This window comes from Phocoena sinus, chromosome 2 (genome assembly GCF_008692025.1).
Source record: "Phocoena sinus isolate mPhoSin1 chromosome 2, mPhoSin1.pri, whole genome shotgun sequence".
NCBI classification, from domain to species: domain Eukaryota; kingdom Metazoa; phylum Chordata; class Mammalia; order Artiodactyla; family Phocoenidae; genus Phocoena; species Phocoena sinus.
In genome coordinates this window covers 38,409,160-38,433,842 of record NC_045764.1, presented here as the reverse complement: position 1 = coordinate 38,433,842, position 24,683 = coordinate 38,409,160, and the positions used below count along the sequence as shown (strand labels likewise).

At 40.8% G+C, this 24,683-nt stretch overlaps 1 protein-coding gene across 6 annotated transcripts in view; it reads left to right on the top strand.

Moving 5' to 3' along the window:
• Positions 1-24,683, top strand: part of FANCI (FA complementation group I) — a 77,020-nt gene that overhangs the window by 52,123 nt on the left and 214 nt on the right. For 5 of the 6 annotated variants that reach the window (XM_032620174.1, XM_032620184.1, XM_032620193.1 and 2 more), the window contains 18 exons: positions 3,080-3,181; positions 4,148-4,321; positions 4,397-4,518; positions 5,043-5,207; positions 6,064-6,243; positions 10,554-10,720; positions 11,054-11,127; positions 12,732-12,848; positions 15,224-15,275; positions 16,114-16,241; positions 16,338-16,406; positions 16,592-16,685; positions 16,964-17,151; positions 18,227-18,280; positions 18,363-18,422; positions 21,445-21,519; positions 23,388-23,483; positions 23,735-23,839. In XM_032620174.1, coding sequence (XP_032476065.1) covers positions 3,080-3,181; positions 4,148-4,321; positions 4,397-4,518; positions 5,043-5,207; positions 6,064-6,243; positions 10,554-10,720; positions 11,054-11,127; positions 12,732-12,848; positions 15,224-15,275; positions 16,114-16,241; positions 16,338-16,406; positions 16,592-16,685; positions 16,964-17,151; positions 18,227-18,280; positions 18,363-18,422; positions 21,445-21,519; positions 23,388-23,483; positions 23,735-23,839 — 2,022 coding nt within the window. The remainder of the gene's footprint in view (positions 1-3,079; positions 3,182-4,147; positions 4,322-4,396; positions 4,519-5,042; positions 5,208-6,063; positions 6,244-10,553; positions 10,721-11,053; positions 11,128-12,731; positions 12,849-15,223; positions 15,276-16,113; positions 16,242-16,337; positions 16,407-16,591; positions 16,686-16,963; positions 17,152-18,226; positions 18,281-18,362; positions 18,423-21,444; positions 21,520-23,387; positions 23,484-23,734; positions 23,840-24,683) is intronic. The other variant, XM_032620164.1, reaches the window with a different exon arrangement.

Below are 24,683 nucleotides of genomic sequence, written 5' to 3'. Positions count from 1 at the left end.
GAGTTCAAGATACTGTTATGTACTAATAGTAATAACAACAGTACCTAACGTTTAGCACTTATAGAAGGCCAAGCAGTTTATGAAGCATTATATGGTGGATGATCTCATTTAGTCCTCACAAAACCCTGTGAAATAAAAACTGTTATCTCCATTTTACAGATGTATATTTTAAGGGTCTGAGAGATTAAGTAATTTAATTTGCCCAAGGTCACACAGTTAATTAGTGGCAGAGCTGGGATTTGAACTCAGATCGTCTAGCTCAAGAGTCCAAGCATGTTATTCTCCTGTTTGGAGTTGATTAAGCTTTTTGGATCTCTAAGTTGATGCTTGTCACCAAATTTCAGAAATGTCCACTGATTATTTCATCAAATATTTTTTTCTATCCCCTTTTTCTCTCCTTTCCTTCTGCGACTTCATTGGTATGTATGTTGGAATGCCTGATATTATTCCACACATCTCTGAGACTTGTCTCATTTTTCCTCAATATTTTTACACTATTTTCTTCAGATTTGATATTTTCTCGTAATCTGTCTTCAAGTTTACTTTCTCCTCTGCCATTTCAGATCTGTTGTTTTACTCTTGAATGTATGTTGAATTTTATCAAATACATTTTTGTATCTATTGAGATGACCATTATGATTTTACTCCTTTAACCTATTACTGTGATGAATTATATTATTTAATCTTTTAAAGCAACATGGTGGGGGGACTTCCCTGGCAGTCCAGTGGTTAAGACTCCGCACTTCCAACTGCAGGGGGCGTGGATTCCATCCCTGGTCATCAGGGAGCTAAGATCCTGCCTGCCATGTGGCACGGCCAAAAAAAAAAAAAATTGCATTCCTGGGATGAACTCAAATTGATGATGATATATTACCTTTTTTATACACTACTGGGTTTGGTATTCATTTAAGACTTTTACATATATGTTTATAAGAGGGAATGGCCTGTAATTTTCATTTCTCACTGAACTTCCTTGGTTTAGTATGAGCTTATTAATAAAATGATTAAGGATATTCCCTCTTTGTCTAGTTTATGTAAAATTTGAAATTGTCTCTATTTCCTTTTTTTCATTTTTTCCCTTAACTTTTTTCAAAGTTATATGTTATCTTTCTTTAAACTTTCAGCTAGATTTTTGGCTTTTGATTTTTCGGACTACACAGGTAGTGTGAATTCTACCCCATCTACGTTTGGAGACTGGCTTGTGGTTAGAAAGTCCCAGGAGAGACATTTTTCCCCCTTCACCTAAAGTCAGGGGTCAGTTAAGCCGATACATATCCCTCTACCATCCTCCTCCATATGGTGGATTTATTTTTTAGGTTTATCCACTAAGAATATCTCCTGAGAATTCGAGCTTTATGTGAAGGTTTCTTTTTTTTTTTTGCCGTACGCGGGCCTCTCACCGTTGTGGCCTCTCCCATTGCAGAGCACAGGCTCCGGACGCGCAGGCCCAGCGGCCATGGCTCACGGGCCCAGCCGCTCTGCGGCATGTGGGATCTTCCCGGACCGGGGCACGAACCCGCATCCCCTGCATCGGCAGGCGGACTCTCAACCACTGCGCCACCAGGGAAACCCTATGTGAAGGTTTCTGATCCAGCCTCCACCCCATGAGGGCCCTAGGCTTTGTCTTTAATTTCATGATTCCTTTTTACTTTCCTTTTCCTTTCCTCTTAGCTATCTATTTAATAAATATGTCTATATAAAATTTTTAATGCAATATTATTTACTGTTCTTTACCATGAGGATTTCTCTAAACCCTAGTCCACCATTTTGCTATAAATGGAACTGCTCTTTCTCTCCCTCTCCGTCCTTTTTATGCCATTGCTTTGTGATAATTCTGCTAACGAAGCTCCATTTGAAAGTACGGTCTCAGATATGGAGAAATTATTGGGAGGTCCTATACTATTCATCGAAAGCTTTTCAGTGGGCCTTGGACCTGATCCTATATAAAATTTGTATCCTGGTATATTGTATCTATCAAACTGTAATGATCAGTCCATCTACATTTGCACATTTAACATCGCAAATTATGACTGAAGGCATAGACCACTGCTTCCCAACTTAGGTTAGTATGTGGACCTGTAAAATTCTACAGACTCCAAAAGTTAAAAAAGAGAAAAATGATAACTTTTTTTTTAATGGAAGTATAGTTGATTTACAATGTTGTATTAGTTTCTGGTGTACAGCAAAGTGATTCAGTTATATATATATTCTTTTTCATATTCTTTTCCATTATGATTTATTACAGGATGTTCAGTATAGTTCCCTGTGCTATACTGTAGGATCTTGTTGTTTATGTATCTTATATACAGTAGTTGGTATTTGCTAATCCCAAAGTCGTAATTTATACCGCCTCTTTTCCCTTTGGTAGCCATAAGTTTGTTTTCTGTGTCTGTGAGTCTATTTGTTTTGTAAGTAAGTTCATTTGTCTCGTATTTTAGATTCCATATGTAAGTGATATCATATAGTATTTGTCTTTCTCAGTCTGACTTAGTATAATCTCTGGGTCCATCTTTGTTGCTGTAAATGGCATTATTTCATTCTTTTTTATGGCTGAGTTAACTAACAGTTTTTTGAGCTCTGTTACGTGCCAAGTAGTATTTGAAGCTCCTTACATGTGTTAGCATGTTTAATCCTTATATGAATTTATACATTTATATTAATAAATATCCTCGTTTCACAGATGAGGAACCAAGGCATGGATACCTTTATTGAATTAATAAGTGGTGGTACTGGGATTTTAGACTCAGCCAGTCTGACTCTAGAGCCTATATTCTTAACCTTCCAGCTATACTGAAAATGCTGATTGCCTATACAAATTTAGGAATTGGTGTGAGAGAGTATGAATGTTTTATAGGAGAGGTTATGAAGTGGAAATAGGAAAGAAGGCCTCAGTTGGTACAGTACCTAAAGCAAGGGCAAAGGATATGGTTGAGTCAAAGCAACACAAATTTTGCTGCAGTGTTCTTTGGACAGTTGGGAAATAATGTCTTAGAAAGCATTAAAGGTGCCATTAGCTTGACCCGCTAAAAAAGTGAAAAACATTCATGAGCCATGGTATCTTTTTCCTTACCATACACAGTTAAAACAATTCTATGAGCCGGAACCTGATATGCTGCCACCTCTGAAATTAGAAGCTTGTATTCTGACCCAAGGAGATCAGATCTCTCTACAGGAACCACTGGTGAGACTTTTTTCCCTCCTCCCAGAACCATTATTTTTACTCTTAAGTAAAACTATCAGCCATGTTGATATGGTTGATCTTCAGAAACAGATACCTTCCCCTGTGAAGCGCTCTTCCCGGTACTCCCAATGAATTTTTACTCTTAACTCTTAACTGCTTATCTTTTCTGACCCATCTTCACCTTGGTTTTCTTGGTAAGATATCTGCATGTCAGCACTTTACTAAATCAAGGCATCCATTGTTTCTCCCAAGGAGCATTTTATCTCCTGTTTATGGCTCTTCGGTTACATACACTAAATAAATATACTTTAGAATGGAGAGAAGGACGTCACCCAGAAGCAGATGAACCCAGGGGACCTGCTTCATTAGTCTGGGGTATATGATTTAGGCTGAGCTAGAATTGGCATTCTGTCGAACCTTCAGAGGAACTAGGACAGGTTGGTTTTCTATTCTAGTTGTCTAGCCTCAGAAAGAGAAGAAAAGATAAAAACTGAAACTGTCTCATCCCAAGTGACTTATAAGAGATGTCCTCAGCCTGGATCAGAGATGCTAAAGATTGGTCTCCTAAAGATTCCCTCAACATAAACCCCTATCTTTAGAATAGCCTCTGTGACTCAAAGGAGCTAGAGAGGATTTAATTTCACAGCCTGGCTCCATGGTGTTCGTACCAAATCAGAGGCAGCACATCTGATGTTGCATTCTTAGGTGTCAGCTACTTATGAAGCCAGTGCCTTTGGGAAAGGCCAGAAAACAATGCCTCTGTTAGTTCAATTATTTTTTTTCCAGTTTTGTTAATCCAGATTGACTTAACTTGTGATGCTAATGAATAACTTACTTTAGCCTTATAACTTGTGATGCTAATGAATAACTTACTTTAGCCTTATAGATAAGGATTATTTGTTGATTATCAACAGCTTCATAGGTTATCCTTTAACAAGAATATTCAATTATTATTTTCTTCTGCAGGATTGTCTGCTTTGTTGTATTCAACACTGTTTGGCCTGGTATAAGAGTAGAGTGATGCCCCTACAGCAGAAAGAAGAGGAGGAAGAAGAAGAGGGATTCTACCAAGACTTAGATGATATGTTGGAGTCTATTACTAGTAGAATGATTAAGAGTGAACTAGAGGACTTTGAACTGGTAATTGCTAAGTCTCAGCTGTGTTGAATAATGGAGGTTTTTAGTAGCTTATTAATTTTATCTTCTGTTTTTTAGGACAAATCAGCAGATTTTTCTCAGAGCACTGGTATTGGCATCAAAAACAATATCTGTGCTTTTCTTGTTATGGGAGTTTGTGAGGTTCTAATAGAATATAATTTCTCCGTAAGTAATTTCAGGTAAGGTATAGCTGTGACTCTACTTGTAGTTCATTTTATGTGTGTGTGTGTGTTTTTTTTTGTTGTTAACACTAACAATATGCTAGGTATGAACAGACCACAGACCATACACTATCTATTAATGGACATGTAGCCTAAGACCAATCTATGTTCTTTCTACCAGGGAACACCAAAGCATATGCCAAAGAGGCTGGTGAATTTTGTCCCTCCAGCAGGCTTTAATGTATTCAAAATTCCCCAGACCCTGAACATAAGAACTCCTGATTTTAACAGAGAAATTTTGATTGGTGGTAGTATTGAACTTTCATTCTCTGCAGTGACTGGTATAAATAAGGGAAGAAAAGAAATAACCCAGATTGGTATGACCTGGGAGTGCTATGTTAATGAAGATCCATTCATTTGTAATGTTGGGTCTAAAATATGACATCTAAAGAAGCATTGTGATTTCTTTATTACTGTTTGTGAAAATAAACCACAATATTCTGATGCTTGTCCTTGGTGGTCTCTTTTTCTTTTTTACACAGTAAGAATAAGTTTGAGGAGGTTCTGAGCTTATTTATGTGTTACAAGGAACTCTCTGACATCCTTAATGAAAAAGCTGGTAAAGGCAAAACTAAAATGGCCAGCAAAACAAATGATAGTTTTTTGTCCATGAAATTTGTGTCTGATCTTCTCACCGCTCTTTTCAGGTAAGATTCTAACAGTGCTTAAAGACAGCAGTGTGGTGAAGATAAAAATACCTACCCAGGCTCACTGATATTACCTAGCTTGGATTCACACAGTTCTTAGCACATATACAGTAAGAAGTAAGGTAGGAGGTTTGTAATTTTCTTGAAATGAAGGCAGAACAATCCTACCTAGGCATTAAAGAGATACTTTGAATTATTAAAGGAAAAATCAGAAACATGGACTAGTGAATGAAAAAAATAGGATGAATTCTAACAATGTGTTCTAAGAAAATCAACCTAAGTAGCTCAAACACGCTAACAGATAAAAAAAGAAGAAAGAAAAACCTGAATTAAAAAAAACAAAGGGGCTTCCAAAGAAAAACCTGAATTAAAAAAAACAAAGGGGCCTCCCTGGTGGCGCAGTGGTTGAGAGTCCGCCTGCCGATGCAGGGGACACGGGTTCATGCCCCAGTCCGGGAGGATCCCACATGCCACGGAGTGGCTGGGCCCGTGAGCCATGGCTGCTGAGGCTGTGCGTCTGGAGCCTGTGCTCTGCAACGGGAGAGGCCACAACAGTGAGAGGCCCGCGTACCACAAAAAAAACCCAAAAAAACAAAGGAACAACAACAAAAAAAAACCACTAAAGAAAACTAAGACATTTAAATTTCATCAGAGTTAAAGGAGTGGGGGAGGGGGAGAAAGTGAGGAAACACTGAGAATGATGTTTGTAGGACAGCCATGGCAGTGACTCTGGCATGGGCTGCTTAGAGTCTGTCATTTAGAGCTTGCTCTGTACTATTACCCTGAACAGTCTCTAGAAAACCTAATTCCAGGTCCCAATAGCTGTAGAGGAATCTTTCTCTTCTTCTTTCTCTAGGGACAGTACCCAAAGTCATGAAGAGAGCCTGTCTGTTCTAAGGTCCAGCAATGAGTTTATGCGCTATGCAGTGAGTGTGGCTCTGCAGAAGGTACAGCAGCTAAAGGAAATGGGGCATGTGAGTGGCCCTGATGGCAGAAACCCAGAGAAGGTCTTTCAGAACCTCTGTGACATAACTCGGTAAGCCCCACTCACCCTTAGAAACCGTTTCCACTTGCTGTGGAGTCTCCAAGAGAAGAAATTGGGGGTGGGGATGAAGGTGGGTTTGAGGTTGGGCATTGCCCTAAAGGTGAAAGTGCAGTCACTATATTGGGTTCTTTTTCCTAGTCATATTTTGGTGTGGATTGTTAGTCACATATAAAACGTTATTCTGTTACCAGGAATAAAGAGGGATATTACATAATGACTAAATAATTTATCAAATAGACATAACAATTTTAAATGTATATGTACCTAACAACAGAGCTTCGAAATACTTGAAGCAAAAATGGATAGAACTGAAGGAGAAATAAATAATCTACCTCTCTTGGTAATCAGTAGAAATAGAAAATCAGGGAGGACGTGGAAGACTTGAACAACACTATCATCCAGCTTGATTTAATTGACATTTATAGAACATTAAATAAGTTTCAAAATACACATTCCTTTCATGTGCATATGGTACATTCATCAAGATGGACCAATATTTTGGGCCATAAAACAAACTTAACAAATTTTTAAAATAGAAATCAGCGTGTTCTCTGACCACAATGGAATTAAACAAGAAAGCAGTAACAAAAATATGCGGATAATTCCCGTATATTTGGAAATTAAATGCATTTCTAAATAACCCATAGTCAAAGAGAAAGTCAGAAATTTTAAAATATCTTAATAGAATGAAGATGAACATTTGAGCGTGCCAAATTTTGTATGGTCCAGCTAAAGCAGTGTCTAGGTAGAAATTTAGAACAATCAGTGTTTATATATTAGAAAGAAATCTGAAATCTCTAATGTAGGCTTTTACATTAAGAAAATAGAAGAGCAGGTTAAAATGAAAGTGAGCAAAAGGAAGGAAGTAATAAAGACAAAAGTAGAATCATTGAAAATAAAAACAGGGGCCTTCCCTAGTTGTCCAGTGGTTAAGAATCTGCCTTCCAATGCAGGGGAATGCAGGTTTGATCCCTGGTTGGGGAACTAAGATCCCACATGCCTCAGGACAACTAAGCCTGTGCCGTAACTACTGAGCCCACACACCACAACTAGAGAGAAGCCCATGTGCTGCAATGAAAGATTCCACATGCTGCAACAAAGATCCCGCGTGCTGTAACTAAGACCCAACGCAGCCAAATAAATAAATAAATTTTTTTTAAAAAGAAAGCAAAAACAATAGAGAAAATGAGACCAAAATCTAGTTGAGATCAATAAATTCAATAAACTTCAGCCAGACTGACCAGGAAAAGAAGACACAAATTACAAATACCAGGTATATGAGGAAGAGGAGACATCACTACTGATTCTACACATATTAAAAATTCATAACAGAATGTTAACTTTATGCCAATAAACTTCATAACTTAAATGCACAAATTTCTTTAAACCTCACTCAAGAAAAAATAGGTAACCTGAGTAATCCTATCTCTATTAAATTGCATTTGTGATTCAAAATTTTCCCTCAACAAAAACTGCAGACCTGCATGTCTCCACCGTTGAATTCTACCAAACATTTTAGGAAATAACACCAATTTATGCAGACTCTTCCAGAAAATGGAGGAGGGAACATGTCCCAACTCATAAGGCCAGTGTAAATTACCCTGACACCAAATCCAGCCAAAGACATTAATAAGAAAAGTACAGACCAAATTCTCTCATGCATATAGATGTAAAAAAATTAGCAGATTCATCCCAACAGTTTATAAGAAGAATAACTTATCATTTAAGTGGAATTTTTCCCAGGATGCAACATTGGCTCAAAATTTGTAAATCAGTCAGTGTAATTCACCATGTCAGCAGACTAAAGAAAAAACCATATGTTCATCCCAGTAGATGCAGGCAATCAGAACTCAACATAAACCATGATAAAATCTCTTGGCAAGGGCTTCCCTGGTGGCGCAGTGGTTGAGAATCTGCCTGCTAATGCAGGGGACACGGGTTCGAGCCCTGGTCTGGGAGGATCCCACATGCCACAGAGCAACTAGGCCCGTGAGCCACAACTACTGAGCCTGCGCGTCTGGAGCCTGTGCTCCACAAGAGAGGCCGCGATAGTGAGAGGCCCACGCACCGCGATGAAGAGTGGCCCCTGCTTGCCACAACTAGAGAAAGCCCTCGCACAGAAATGAAGACCCAACACAGCAAAAATAAATAAATTAATTAATCAACTCCTACCCCCAACATCTAAAAAAAAAAAAAAAATCTCTTGGCAAACCAGGAATGAAAGAGAATTTTCTCAGTCTAATAAAGGATATCCACAAAAACCCTATAGTTAACAGCATACTTAATGAAGAAAGACTCAGTGCTTTCCCCCTTGTGCTTTCACCACTACTATTCAAAGTCATACTGGAGGTGGTCCTAGTCAGTGCAGTAAGACAGGAAAAAGAAATAAAAGACAAAAGATTGAAAAAGAATAACACTGTCTTTATAGACATAATTGTCTACATAAAAATTTCCAAAGAATTATTTTTAAAGCCACTAGATCTATTAAGTAAGTTTAATAAGATTGCAGGATTCAAGGTCAGTTTTTTCGAAAACTATTTTTATGTACATACTAGTGGTGAACAACTGGAAATTGAAATTTTAAAAACTACCATTTACTATAGTGTCACAAAATGAAAACTACTTAGTGATAAATCTCAAAAACATGCAAGATTGATGTGATAAAAACTATAAAACATTAATGAAAGAAATCAAAGAAGTCCCAAGTAAATGGAAAGACATACAGTGTCCAGGGATTGGAAGATTCAGTGTATCAAGGTGTGAATTATTCCCAAATTAATCCATAGATTCAACACAATACCAATCAAAATCCTATCAAGCTTTATTGTAGGAATTGACAAGATTATTCTAAAACTTATATGGAAAAGTAAAGGACCTAAAGTAACTAAAACAAATGTGAAATAAAACAAAGTTAGAGGACTCCCACTATGTGATTTCAAGTCTTACTATAAAGTTGTGTTTAAGGTAGTGTGGTATTGCTAGAATCAATGGAACAGAAATAGATGGTTCAGAATTGATCCACACAAGTATGGTCTTGACTTTTGACAATGGAGAAAGAAAAGTCTTTTCAACAAGTAGTTTTGGAACAGTTGGACATGAATATGTGAAAAAATGAATCTTTTATCCATTTCTCATGTTATATACAAAAAGTTGACTTGAAATGGATCAGAGACATAAATGTAAAACCAAATATTGTAAAACATCTAGAAGACAGAAAAGGCTTTGCAAGCTTGTTTTAGGTAAAAATTTCTTAGATGAAATACCAGAAGCACAGTTGATATTTTTAAAAAATTTAACTCTGTTCTTGAAAACACTCTTAAGGAAATGAAAAGACAAGCCACAGATGAGAAAATATTTGCAAAACACATGTCTGATGATGGACTGGTAACCAGAGTATATAAAGAACTCTTAAACTTGTTAAGAAACAGTCAAATTGCAAAATGGGTAAAATACTTGAACACTTTACCAAAGAAGATGTATAGATGGCAATAAGAACCCCAAAAGGATGGTCAACATAATTAAACACTAGGTAAATGCAAATTAAAATCACAATGAGATATCAGTAAACAACCTATTAGAAATGCCTAAAAGTTTAGATTGACCATACTAGAGTGTTGTCACGGATGTGAAGAATTTGAACTCTTATACAACTGTTGACAGAAAGGTAGATGGTGCAGCCACTTTGGAAAATAGTTTGGCGGTTTCTTAAGAAGTTAAGCATACACCTACCATATGATATTCCCACCCCACTCTTAGGTATTTACCCAAAAGAAACGAAAGTAGATGTTGATACAAAGGTTTGTATATGGCAGCTTTATCTGTAAACAGCAAAATCTGGAAACAACCCAGAAGTCTGTCAATAGATGGATGGATAAATTGGTGAATGGACAAGCTGTGGTACATCCATACCCTGGAGTACTACGCAGCAATAAAATGGGACAAATTACCAATACATGCAGCAACATAGGTGAATCTCAAAAGCATATGCTGTTAGCAAAGCCAGATTCTAAAGGCTGCAGTAATGAATGATACCATTTTTATATGATAGTTTGTAAATAGTAAAGCCACTGGACAGGAAACAGACCAGTGGTTGCTTGCAAAATCGAGGAGAAATAATTGATTACAAAGGAGCACATGGGGACTTTTGGGGTAATGGAAATACCTTGATTGTGGGGCTGAGTACACAACTGTGTAAGTTAGTCAAAATTAATAGAACTATACATCTATAGGATGGGAATTTTACTGTATGTAAATTGTACCTTAGTGAACCTGACTTTGAAAATAAAATCACTTTTCCCCAGGGTCTTGCTTTGGAGATACACTTCAATTCCTACTTCAGTGGAAGAGTCGGGAAAGAAAGAGAAAGGAAAGAGCATCTCGCTGCTGTGCTTGGAGGGTTTGCAGAAAATATTCAGTGTCGTGCAACAGTTCTACCAGCCCAAGATTCATCAGTTTCTCAGGGCTCTGGGTGGGCATTTCAATTTTGATAAATTCGCTCTGAGTTTGTCTTTCTTAACCAAACCTCTTGATTCTAGTTGTTAACCTACCAGAGGACACCTGAGAAGTCCTAATGTTGGTAAGGAGTGACATCTAGTGGATTCAGAATTGACACTTACTGGATTACATTTATCCACAAACGGTGACTGGAAAATGGAATATAGTATTAAGAAATTGCAGAATGTTAGGAATATAATTAAATCTGCCTCCAGACTTTTTGGCTTCCTAAAATTTTAGTATGAAAGGCAAAAAAAAAAAAAGCCAAGCCCATTTCAAAGAAGATAGAGTTCTTTTCCTTTCCTAGATGCCACAGATAAGGAGGAAGAGGTGGAAGTCAGTGTCACTCAAAGAGCAGCATTCCAGATCCGGCAGTTTCAGGTGAGAAGCCTGGGAAACTGCAGTACTTTGTGAGGGTCCTTGGAAAGGGACTGTTAGCAGGCCAGCTGGTGAGAATGGGCAGACAGTGAGCAAGTAGAACAGGAATTTCTTCTGGGTCATCATTCAAGCAACAAGACAGAGCTCTTAGAATGAGAGAGAATGCATTTAAAAGGATTCTAGGAAGGATGTGTATTTAAGCCACCCCAACCCGCAGGAGTCATTGCCTCTAAGAATCACTGTTTGAGCTGATACAGAGAGATAGTAGCCAGGAGCCCATTAATACATGCTAATGTAATTTGGCATTGTCCGTCAGATTGCATAAAGACTGGACAGTGAAGCCTATTAGTTTCTTTTTTAAATTTATTTATTTATGGCTGCGTTGGGTCTTCTTTGCTGCCCACGGGCTTTCTCTGGTTGCAGAGCGTGGGGGCTACTTTTCGTCTTGGTGCACAGGCCTCTCATTGTGGTGGCTTCTCTTTGCTACAGAGTATGGGCTCTAGGTGCGCGGGCTTCAGTAGTTGTGGCTCGCAGGCTCGAGAGCAGGCTCAGTAGTTGTGGCTCACGGACCTAGTTGCTCCGCAGCATGTGGGATCTTCCTGGACCAGGGCTCGAACCCGTGTCCTCTGCATTGGCAGGTGGACTCCTAACCACTGCGCCACCAGGGAAGTCTCTCCTATTAGTTTCTAACCACTAGTTGTCACAATATCAGGATCTTTTAATCACAGAAGATTTCTTTAATACATAATTTTAAAGTTCCTATTATATGCCAGGGACTGTTCCAGGTGCTGACGATATAGCAAGGGATAAAAGAGACAAAACCCTACCCTCACAGAGCTTACATTGTAGTGGGAAGAGACTAACAGACAAAATACAGTGTTTCAGGTGGTGAGAGAGAAACAGGGAAGGTGTATAGGGAATACCAGCATTGGGGCGTGGTCTAGCCCTGAGGTCAGTGGATGGGCTTCAGGGAGTTGCGAACCACCCAAAACTGGGTGCACGGGAATTCCCTGGCAGTGCAATGGATAGGACTCAGTGCTTTCACTGCCATGGGCCCGGGTTCAATCCCTGGTTAAAGAACTAAGATCCTGTAAGCTGTGTGGCACGGCCAAAACAAAGAGAAAAAAAAACTGGGTGCACAATTCATTCCTGATGTACATTTGGCAGGGGGTTGGAGAAGGAGTCCATAGTTCTCAAGAGAACACTTAGACTTAGAATCAGAAACAGGGTAAGAAACCACCTGTTCAATCCAGGTTTATTTTCAGCTTTTATCCTCTTGGATTTTTGGTGTTTTTGCGGTATGCGGGCCTCTCACTGTTGTGGCCTCTCCCGTTGCGGAGCACAGGCTCCAGACGCACAGGCTCAGCGGCCATGGCTCACGGGCCCAGCAGCTCCGCGGCATGTGGGATCTTCCCGGACCAGGGCACGAACCTGTATCCCCTGCATTGGCAGGCGGACTCTCAAGCACTGCGCCACCAGGGAAGCCCCGGATTTTTGGTGTTTTTGAATCCTTTCTGTCCCAGCCTTAGGAATCTCCAGGTAGATGTCTCTTCTCCCTGTTAGTAACATGTCTGCTAATGTTTCTGTGTATACTTTTCCTTTCTCAGAGGTCCTTGTTGAATATACTTAGCAGCCAAGAAGAAGACTTTAACAGCAAAGAAGCCCTCCTACTCGTTACTGTTCTCTCCAACTTGTCCAAGCTGCTGGAGCCCTCCTCCACTCAGGTATGAGTACCACTCATTCACTCCCACTTAGCATCCCTCAGAAGACAGGGAGTATTACGTCCTAAAGTATATATCTAAATGTCTGCTTGAAATCTGACTTATTTAAAATAATATATTCAGTTATGCTTCTGAATTAATATAAGATGTATAAGATGTACCTTTCGCAACATAGTGTTTTCTACCATGTTATAATTACTGCTTTTGTTGTTTGGCCACTGTCAAGGATAAACAGTAAGCACTACAGAAAAAATCTTATTTATCTGTGGAGTTCAGCCTTCTTAATGTGGGTTTTTCCCCACTCTTGGTGTTTTCTCTTCTTTTCTAAAATGAAAGTATGTTAATTATCAAGAAGGTAGCTGACATTCAGCAGTTAACTTTGTCATCAAGGTTAGCTGGTACTGAGTTTGGGAGAGATTCAACAAAAGGTGATAAGTCAGAAAGCATGATCATAGTCCTAAAACAGAATCAGTTCTGCCCAGATAGGTTTTAGGTATATGTGTATGGGTCTGCACACATACACGAAGAATGTATGTACCCACATGAGCATTCACACATACAAAATAAGAGAAGTGCCACATTTTGTGGGTCTGTTCCATTCAGGAGTGATTTCCCTAGAGGATGATAAAGAGAGTCCTTGAGAGCCTAGGGCTTTGTGGTTCTACCACACCTCTTTCCTGATCTGTGAGGAGACAAGTTGGAGTGCTGAGATGCAAGCCTCCTTGTGTAAGGCCTTGCTTTAGGAAGCGCTAGCCAGACCAGCCCTGTGTGTTATGGTGTTTGAGCACTGGAAAGCAGACTTGATTTTCCTGTTGTCCTAGTTCCAGGTAGCCCAAAGAAAATCCCTTTTGTTACTTATGTCATCCTAGATCCAAACAACGCATCTGCACTTTACCTTCAGCTTCATTCTTTCATATTGCTACTTTTGCTGCAAGGAGCCCAGGATTAGGAAGGAAACACGGACAGAGAATTGGAACATGGTGACATCTGAGGGAAAATAAATAGATTTGGAAAGGCTAATATAAACAGGAAATTTTTTAAATTTAATTTTCATCACGTACCCCCTCGTAACTTCAGGTAGTCTGTTTAAAATTTTTTAATTTAATTTTGAATGGGTAATAAAGTTCTATGATTTGAAAAACAGAAATTATAAAAAGATTTACAGGAAATGGTCTCCCTTCTATTCATGTCCTCCATCTGTTCAGTTCTTCTTTTCCCCCGATAAGTAAATAATCTTCTTTTAGTTTCTTATGTAAAGAGTTTTTTATTCCTATACAGCAATATGAATATAGATTCTTATTCCTGACCCTACCCTCTTCACACAAAAGCTTGTTCAGCATCCTGCTTTATTTATTTGTTTCATTTAATACTGTATTCTGGAAATCAGTATTCTACAGTAATCACTGTATTCTGGAAACTTTTTATATCAGTTCGCAGAGAACTTTCAGTTAGCCTCTAAATTGATCTTTTTCCCCAACAGATCAAAAACTAGATTCTTTTTTTTTTTTTTGCGATACGCGGGCCTCTGACTATTGTGGCCTCTCTTGTTGCGGAGCACAGGCTCCAGACGCGCAGGCTCAGTGGCCATAGCTCACGGGCCCAGCCGCAACGCGGCACGTGGGATCTTCCCGGACAGGGGCACAAACCCGCGTCCCCTGCATCAGCAGGCGGACTCTCAACCACTGCGCCACCAGGGAAGCCCCAAAAACTGGATTCTTAATCATTGTTTTACTCTTAAGTATCACTGCATTTCAGTGCCTTTGTGGCTGAAAGCCTATCCCAAACAACTGCTGAAGCAGAAAGCTGAGTGTGTATCTGGCAACATAGGACCTACTATCCCAAGACCTTAAGCTTCCCTGAACTCTTTTCTTTTTCTTTCTTCTTCTTTTTTTTTTTTTTTTTAATCCCTCCTCCCTTTTAACCTCCTGTGGCCTCTTGGCTCCTAATAGCTAATTCAACTATCACTATGGCCAGGATCTTACTCTCCTGCACCTCTGTTAGCTTACTGTTCTTAAAGATGTCTCAAATGCAGAGAATGTGGGGCATGGGAAGAGGAAAAAGGGTACTTTAGCCCTAGACCGTGGTGGGAGGGGCAGAGGAAGCTCAAAGGGTAAGAGCCCAGACCCCAGGACCTTTGGCCCTTAATGAGGGCATTGAGAATTGAGTCATATGCTATATTTGAGAAAAGTACCAATAAGTCTTCTCATAACTTTGGACTTATTTTTATGCTATTTTTAGTAGATTACTACCACTTTAGATCCAGGCACGTGTTTTAGCGGGTGATTTGCTTAGACTTGGAAAGGTCTAGGGCTCTTTTAGTCTGGCAACACCTAGGTCTGTCTTTTGGCATGTTTCTGTAATATCTGAATGATCTCTAGTTTGTGCAGATGTTATCCTGGACAACTAAGATTTGCAAGGAAAACAGCTGGGGTAAGTTTCCTGACATGTTTCCTTTTAGGCTTTATATAAAATCATCACCACCAAACAACATTTAGAAAATTCACCAGAGTGGCCAAAATGAAAAAACCACACACAATACCAGTACCAAGTGTTGGTAAGAATATAGAGCAGTTGAACCTCTTGTTCGCTGCTGCTGGAGCTGTAAGTTGGTATAACCACTCTGGAAAACTGTTTAGCAATATCTAACTACTAAAATTAAACATATGCTTATGATCCAGCAGTTCCACTCCCAGCAAAAATAGGTGGAAGAATTCTCACAGCAGCACTATTCTGATAGGCAAAATCGAACCCAAACATTCATCAGCAGTAGAATGGATCAAGGGATTGTGCTGTATACACACAGTGGAATACTGTAATGAGAATGAACAAACTCCACTGACACACAACATGGAGGAATCTCACACACATAACATTCAACAAAAGACAACAGACAGATAAAAGAGTACTTACTGTACGATTCCATTTAGATAAAGTTCAAAATCAGACAAAACTGGATTACACTTACAAGGCAGAATAGCAGTTTCCTTGGTGGGGGGAGGGGGCAGTTCTGGGGTGCTGGTAGTGTTCTGTTTCTTGACCTGTGTGCTAGTTATGCAGTGATAGTGACTAATAATGGGAAACATCTCCCTTGTTTGGACTCGTGGATAGAAGTGCACCTTTGTGGGAGAGCTGCCTTGATTGGAGTGTGTGCAGCACAGGGATATTGTGCCTGAAATATGATGAGCTACATGTTCCAGTTAGGCACCCCACACCCCCCAAAGGACTGACTTGGATTATAACTTAGCTTTTCTTTCCTTCCCACTCCTAGAGGATGCCTCATTTTGCAAGGGCTTGATGAATTTGCTCTTCAGCCTCCATGTTTTGTGTAAGAGTCCTGTGACCCTGCTGCGTGACTTGTCCCAGGATATCCATGGACATCTTGGAGACATAGACCAGGTACCATAGTGAGCCTTTAATACAACACCCTGAGTTGGGGATAGAGGCCAGGGGAACAGCCTTACTGTCATATCTCACCTCTCTTTCCTTCCCCAGGATGTAGAAGTGGAGAAAACAAACCACTTTGCAGTGGTGAATTTGAGAACAGCTGCCCCTACTGTCTGTGTAAGTGTTGATCCCCGACCCTTTGGAAATAGCCTTGTCTTACCTTCCATTTTATTCCCTGTGAAGAGTGAATTATAGTGGCTCACCTCCTGAGGCCTGTAACCCACCTGCAGGTGGCCATGGTTATCATATTACACCAGCAGCTATGTGCAATGAGCCATGCCAGGCATTCTTTTCTTTCACAGTTACTTCTTCTGAGTCAGGCTGAGAAGGTCCTAGAAGAAGTGGACTGGTTAATCACCAAGCTTAAGGGACAAGTGAGCCAAGAAATTATACCAGGTAAGTTAACTAAAATCTGAACTGGAGGACTGCATAAAAGCAGATACCCTGAGCTCTGTTTGTTTGTGCTAGATTTCCAAAGTAATGAAGGAAGTAGAAGGTAGTGTGCCTTATGACAGCATGATTATTAATGTATTCTGCATGATGAATTAAATACATGCTCATTTTCCGTACAGACTTCCTAGTTAATGATGTTTTGTTGGTTTCTAAATCTCTTTCACTTGAACTAGAAAATAAGGCCAGTTGGGTTTGAATATGCCAGTTTCCTTTCCTTTCAGAAGAAGCCTCTTCTCAGGCAACCCTACCAAATCATCCCATTGAGAAAGCCATCATCATACAATTGGGAACTCTGCTTACATTTTTCCACGAGCTGGTGCAGACGGCCCTGCCATCAGGCAGCTGTGTGGACACCTTATTAAAGGACCTTTGCAAAATGTACACCATTCTTACAGCGCTTGTCAGATATGTGAGTATTGGAGAGACAGTCACTACTATCATTCTGTCCCACCCAGCCAGGACATTACCCCCTGCTGCAGAATGCCCCTGTGCAGAGAGCTCTTGCCTACATCTTTGCAAGTGATGGTTTGATCAGTAGGTGACAGCCGTCTCCACAGGCCCAGAAATAACAGTTGAGGCATAATTCTAAATCTGTTTTTAGAGGCCCTTGTTTCTTTAGGATATGAGTATTGTAGCACCTGATGGAGAGTAAATGCCTCTTGAAACACCTTCTAAGACTCAGTCTAAACTATAGCTATAGAACTTAATCTGATTCCAATTGCACAAAAAATTAGACTATTGCAGACCAGTCTGGGCACTGACAAGGTGTTTGTTCCTTTAACAAGTGGGTGTTAAATGCCTCACAGGTCAGGTACTAGGGTAGGGAATAATTATTTTTAAAAAATAAAAGGCATAACTTGCCCTGGGTTTAAGTTAATGCTTCTTAGTATCTGTTAACAAGAAACTCTTTTTGTACTTGCAATATTTTGATTCTCAGCAGACATTCAGAGAGTGATAAGAACTAGGTAATTTAGTTCTGATTCTAGCAACGACCCACATTAAATACTTAGAAAGGCACAGACAACCCAAGAAAGATAGTAGACCACCTCACACCATGTACCCAAACAGCAGTGTGGCCATTTCTGAGAAGGTGCAGCTCTGGCTACAAGGTATGGCTACTAAGCTTCTGTGGTAGAAATACTGAGAACCTCTAATCTTTATTGGCTTTTTCTAAAGCAAAAACAGCGAAGTCATTGGTTTTCTAGATGCAGGGACTACCAGCCTGAAGGATTTTTAAAGCAATAAACAGAAGAAGTCAGAAACAGAAACCCTTTATTACCTGCTGTCTGGGAAGCTTTGGAGCTTAGAGGAGGGGGAAAAGGAAGCCTTGAGTCTAGGATTCTCCATGAATATGGTAGCTTATTTTCTTTTCCCTCTCCAGTCAGAGCAATAAGTCATACTCCATTTGCTCACTGAGTCACTACCTGTAGTTTCATGGGACATTTATATAGGAGGGCATGCTAAATCTTGGAATCTTTTGTTAGTATCTCCAGGTGTGTCAGCACTCCAGAGGAATTCCGAAAAATATGGAGAAGCTGGTGAGTTGAGAATGCCTTTCCTAGGAACGGGGAAAGCATCTTATTCCCACAGTTACATTGATTTCCTTCTCCTTTGCTGCAGGTGAAGCTGTCAGGTTCGCACCTGACCCCGCTATGCTATTCTTTCATTTCTTACATACAGGTAAGTGATTCAGAGTCTGTACCAAAATGCATCCTCAAGTAGGAAAGGACTCCTTATATTCCCAGGGGACCACTAGGTCACCTGAGCTAAGCGTATATAAAGTTTCTTCCCTACTTACAGTAAGCCAGAGGTGCCCATATGAGAACAAGCCAAGGTTTGAAGTCTTTACAGCAAGGAAATCTTTATATAAAAAAAAAAAAGTTTGATTTAGAGAAGGCATTTGATATGTGTACACTTGGAGCAGGGGAGAAACAAACATGCTTGGGCTCAGTGACTTGGTTTATTTCTGGGTGATTCCAAATCCATGCCTTTGGGCATCCTTTGGGAATGTAAGTAAAGTAGCACCATAGTGAGAATGAATGAGGTGATGCATGGAAAGTGCTTAACACAACATCAGGCAAGTGTTCTCTAATGTTAGCTGTTCTAAAAAATGAACATGGCCTTACAGCATCATTTCCCAAGCTGAACTCTATGGAACGTTTTGCCAAATAGTAATATTAGGTATTAAAAACACCAAGAACAGGACTTCCCTGGTGGCGCAGTGGTTAAGAATCTGCCTGCCAACGCAGGGAACATGGGTTCGAGCCCTGGTCCGGGAAGATCCCACATGCCGCGGAGCAACTAAGTCCGTGTGCCATAACTACTGAGCTTGCGCTCTAGAGCTTGCGAGCCACAACTACTGAGCGTGCGTGCCACAACTACTGAAGCTGCATGCCTAGAGCCCGTGCTCCGCAACAAGAGAAGCCACCGCAATGAGAAGCCCGCGTATTGCAACAAGGAGTAGCCCCCACTCTCCGCAACTAGAGAAAGCCCACGTGCAGCAACAAAGACCCAACGCAGCCAAATAAATAAATAGGTGAATAAATAAGTTAATTAATTAAAAAAAAAAAAAAAAAGACCAAGGACAGCTAGTTAAGAGGCCAAGCTGAGACTTGAACCCAAGTACTTTGACTCTACAACAGGGGTCAGCAAACACTTTCTGCAAAAGGCCAGATGGTAAATGCTTTTAGGTTTTGCAGACCATACAGTCACTGTCACAACTAAACTCTGCTGTTGTAGCATAAAAGCAGCCATAGTCAATACACAAATGAATGAGCTTGGCTGTGTTTAATAAAACTTTATTTTAAAAAACAAGCAGTGGGCCTCTGGGTTGTAGTTGGTTACCCCTTGCTCTAGAATCATACTTGGTACTCACTGACATGTAAAATGTTGGGAGGTTTTGGGGTTTTGTGTTTGACCCCATTCTCAAGCTCTTCTGCTTATCACCAGGCACCTTCTAGACTATCCTTTTTTCTACATTACAGAAAAACCAGTTTATGTATTCCCTGGATATTTCCCCCCTTCTTGATTCATATTTGACTTAAAGCCTTACTTGACGAGTCAGCTGATCCACAGGCAAACATTTTTCTCTTTGTGAGATGTGCTTAATGAGTGACCTTGGGCAAGAGCCCACATGGTTCCACTAACTCCAACTTCTATCTAGAAATCTGGATTGCATTTGCCACATCTTTCAGAGAGCTGTTTATTCTCTTATAGCCCCTTTCTTTTTCTCATAGCCTTGGATCTCAGTGGGAAGAAAGCAATGAAAGCCATTGCTCCAAAACCCTTAGCATCCTGCTCAGAACTGTATACCTTTAAAAGATGCTTCTGGGCTTCCCTGGTGGCACAGTGGTTGAGAATCTGCCTGCTAATGCAAGGGACACAGGTTCGAGCCCTGGTCTGGGAAGATGCCACATGCCACAGAGCAACTAGGCCTGTGAGCCACAACTACTGAGCCTGCGCATCCGGAGCCTGTGCTCCGCAACAAGAGAGGCCGTGATAGTGAGAGGCTCGCGCACCGCGATGAAGAGTGGCCCCCGCTTGCCACAACTAGAGATAGCCCTCACACAGAAATGAAGACCCAACACAGCAAAAATAATAAACTCCTACCCCCAACATCTTTAAAAACAAAAAAAAAGCTGCTTCTCTTCCAGCTACAATTTTAGTCCTACCTAAATCAGCAGAAATGGGCAGTAGATGGGGTTGATTTAGGGAGTTCCAACAAGCTGCCATATTGGGTACAACTTTTAGGAAGATGGCTCACTTCCCATTTGGTCCACATGAGTTCTATCTATGGCTGATACTCTGCCCCTCCCTTAAAAAGTCTTTACCCTCTACCCTGCCTTCCAGGGCCAAAAGCAAGTTTCTTCATACCAGCATCTCTGGGATCCCTGCATTTTCTTACTTTCTAGAACATGCCGTGTGGACCAAGCCTCCTTCCTTTCATATAGCTCCAGTAGTATAATTTGTCTCCATTTGCAGGTCTCTGTTTTTAATTTTTTTCCTTGTCATGTGGAACGTGGTAATGTTCCATTCCTGGAGGGCACAGGACTCCCCTTCAGGTAAAAGGTTCCTGTTTGTGTACCTCACACTTGTGTGGTCTCTCCTGATGCATGTCTCAATTCTCTTCTGCCTTATCAGAATCCTGTTCTTCTTGGCTCCCTTTTATTGGTTCTTCCTTTTTCCAGGAGCTCTTTATTCTCTAATTATGTACAACATAGGGAAATAAGTGTTCCTATGACCTTTAAACCCTTCTGGAGCGTGTACCACTTGTCATGTAAGATACATCGCTCCGGGAACAGCTTCTCCAGCTTCCCCTTCTTTATGCAACCCTTTTAGCTAACTTCCCAGTTGGGAAACACCTATTTCTACTTAACCGTGACAGTCCTTTTGTGCCTCACTAGTCCCTTGGCTGCCCTGCTATAGTAATGGTTGGTCCTGCCCTCACTTCCATGTGCTAGATGCATCCAAGAGCAAGATGGTAAACCTCCGAACAAAAAATAGAAAAATGAGGATTATAAAGCGTCCCAGAATGCTTCCCACCTTCCGGCATCTGCTGCAGGATAATCTCTTCACCCAGACTTGGTCCCCCTAAGAGCTCCCCCATACTCCACTGTAATCATCGTACTAGAAATTTACCACTAGCCTGCTAGCTCTACAGAACAATCCTCAGGAATAACAGAATCTGTTTCTATTTCTTTAGAACAAGAAGAGTAAGAGCCTAAAACATGCAGGAGAAAAGAAAAAGGAGAAAACCGCTGCTGGGCCCACAGCTGTGGTAAGCTGCTGACAGTGATCAAGATGTGGTTGCTGGGACTTCCCTGGCAGTCCAGTGGTTAGGAATCTGAGCTTCCACTGCAGGGGGCATGGGCTTGATCCCTGGTCAGGGAACTGGGATCCCGCATGCCGCACAGCACGGCCAAAAAAAAAAGTGGTTACTGATGAACCTTGAAAATATTAAGTGAAAGAAGCCAGTCAGAAAGACTACATAATATGAGTCCGTTTATATGAAATGTCCAGAAAAGGCAAATCTAAAAGGACGGATTAGTGGTTGCCTAGAACTGGGGAGTGGGGGGAAGGGGGGTGTTGGAGAAACTGAGAAGGTGACTGCTAAAATGGGTGTAGGATTTCAGGGCGGGGGTGAAAATGTTCTAAAGTTGATTATGGTGATGGTTATACAACTCTCTGAATACACGAAAACACACCGAACTGTACAGTATAAGTGGGTGAATTATATCTCAGTAAAGCTGGGGGGGAAATGTTTGTGTATGGCTCCTTCTCAGCTCATGGACTTTATGTTCAGATGGAACATCTTTTCCCTCTGAACCAAAAAACATATACTTTATTCAGGAAGTACCAAAAATCTTGAGCTCTTTCTTTAAAAATAGAAATAGCTTAGGATAACCATTGCGAAGGAACTGGTTTTAGGAAAAGTTAATGAGTGCAAAAGGTGCTCCCTAAAGGATGTGAAAGAGTTGGAGAGGGTGCAGGGAAGTGGGTTCTCTAGTGCACTGCTGGCAAAGGTGAGAATTCAGTACTCTCTCACGGGGGCAGTGTGGCAATAACTGCTCAATTTTAGACCTATACATTCACACACACACACTCTTTACTACAACAATTGCATTTTTAGGATATAGAAATTGTAAAGGCCTATGTACAGAATAGTCCTAGCAGTGTTGTAAAGTAAAAGTGAAATACTGGGAAAACTACGATACCCACTGATAAAGGACTGGCTAAATGGGTTTATAGTACATTTATACTGCAGAATACTATGCAGACATGAAAAAAATACAAATCTAAATGTTCAGATATAGGATTCTCTCCCAAGATAATGTTAAAAAGAAAAAAAAAAGATGAAAACAATGTCCTCATTTGTAGTTTCAAAGAATATATATAGAAACATGTCTATATACTTAAGAAACATATGGAAGGATCTACAAGTTACAATTCAAGTTGAGGGGAAAGAGATATATTAATACCAGCAATGAAAACTCATATGTAGACTAGAGAGAGGAAATAGAGGTAGTGTAGAGTGGGCTCATTGTTACAAGAATATCAAGTCAGGCAACCAAATATCTACAAATGGTCCATCCCTCAGCCAGTTTCTAGATAACAGATATTTAGGAATTATAAATAGGAGGATTCATTGCAATCTCCATTAGCATTTAGGTCCTTTGCTGAGAGTGAACTGTTAAAAAAATCTTAATTACTGGTATATAAGTAAAACTGCATTTGATTGGAAGACTGACTAGCTTTCTTCCAAAGCCATGAGCAGTTCTGCTACAGACAGCTTCAGAGGACTTTAAGAACCCTTGAAGGGACTTCCCTGGTGGCGCAGTGGTTAAGAATCCGCCTGCCAGCACAGTGGACATGGGTTTGAGCCCTGGTCCAGGAAGATCCCACATGCCGCGGAGCAACTAAGCCCGTGTGCCACAACTACTGAAGCCTGCATGCTACAATTCCTGAAGCCTGCACGCCTAGAGCCCGTGCTCTACAATGGGTAGCCTCCACAATGAGAAGCCCCCGCTTGCCACAACTAGACAAAGCCTGTGCGCAGCAACAAAGACCCAACGCAGCCAAAAATAAATGTAAAAAAAAAAACCACCTTGAACCCAAAACTTAGGTCTTCTCTTCTTTGTCCTGTAGGCCAGAGCTCTTCGGGAAACCAAGCCAATCCCTAATCTCATCTTTGCCATTGAACAGTATGAAAAATTTCTCATCCACCTTTCTAAGAGGTCCAAGGTAAACATACTGTTTTCTACCAATTCCATTTACCCTGTGAAGGGACCTGGCAAACTGAAGCAACACAACTGCAGTGGGGGAAAAATGTACAGTTCTTTTCTGTTTCTGATGGCCTGAATCCAAACATTCATGGATTCAAGTGGTTGTGTGCCTTCCTAGAGGAACTGAAGGGTTTGTCAGAGATAGTTTAGGCTGTCCTGGGCAGGACCTATCAGTAGGAAAATGTGCCCATGTTTACAATCCTGTCACAGGTGAACCTGATGCAGCATATAAAGCTCAGCACCTCACGAGACTTCAAGATCAAAGGGAACATCCTGGACATGGTTCTTCAAGAGGATGAGGATGAAGATGAAGAGGTCAGTGCCTGCTTCTGACTGAAGTGCAGCAAGCCCTAGCCACCCTTTCTAACTGGGGTTAGCAGCCTGTCTGGGGGCAGCCACGGGTTAGTGGAGGAGCAACAACCACAGAGAACGGGCCAAAAGGTGGTCAGACAAAGATGAAACAGGCTCCTCAAGAGAGGGGTTGTAAACTTGGAACCATACCCAGTTGCCCAGGCTTGTATACATTTTGGGTAGACATTTCCAGAAAGGGGGTGATGAAAACAAGACCCCTTTCTGTGGGTCTTCCCCTGTGATCTTTTGAACCATTGGAAAATCATGAGCCCAAGCATTCTGGCTCAGAAAGCAGTTTACTTTCTCTTTTATCATGCCCTCATTCGAAGGAGGGCCACTCTATGATCAGCTCAGGTTGTCATGCCAGTTTCTTATCCTCCTTTTGCCCTCTGATAAGACTAAAAGGGAGAGGAACAAACCAGTTACAGCAGCACACCGTGAGCCCTATAGCATCTCTGAAGCAGAACTCAATGTTTCCTTACCTCTAGTGCCTAAAATTTCTATCACCTCAGGTTTGTCTAACATAAACTGGGAGTTTACATAAAACACCCTGGATTTCTAGCGTCTCAAAAATTTTTAACTTACATTCTTCAGTTTATCGCACTCCAAGCCATAATGCACCTGGCCCCATCCACTCCCTTTGCCTACTAGGCATTTGAGTTCAGGGGAGTTATGTAGCATCTTGATGCCCCTTCTCTGTCATCTTGTCCCACGCATGTCCCCAGGTATAACAAAAGCCCAAAAAAAAGAAGTTGGCACCACCTTACTCTACGGTAGAACTCTTCCCTTCTCCAACATAATTACCTCC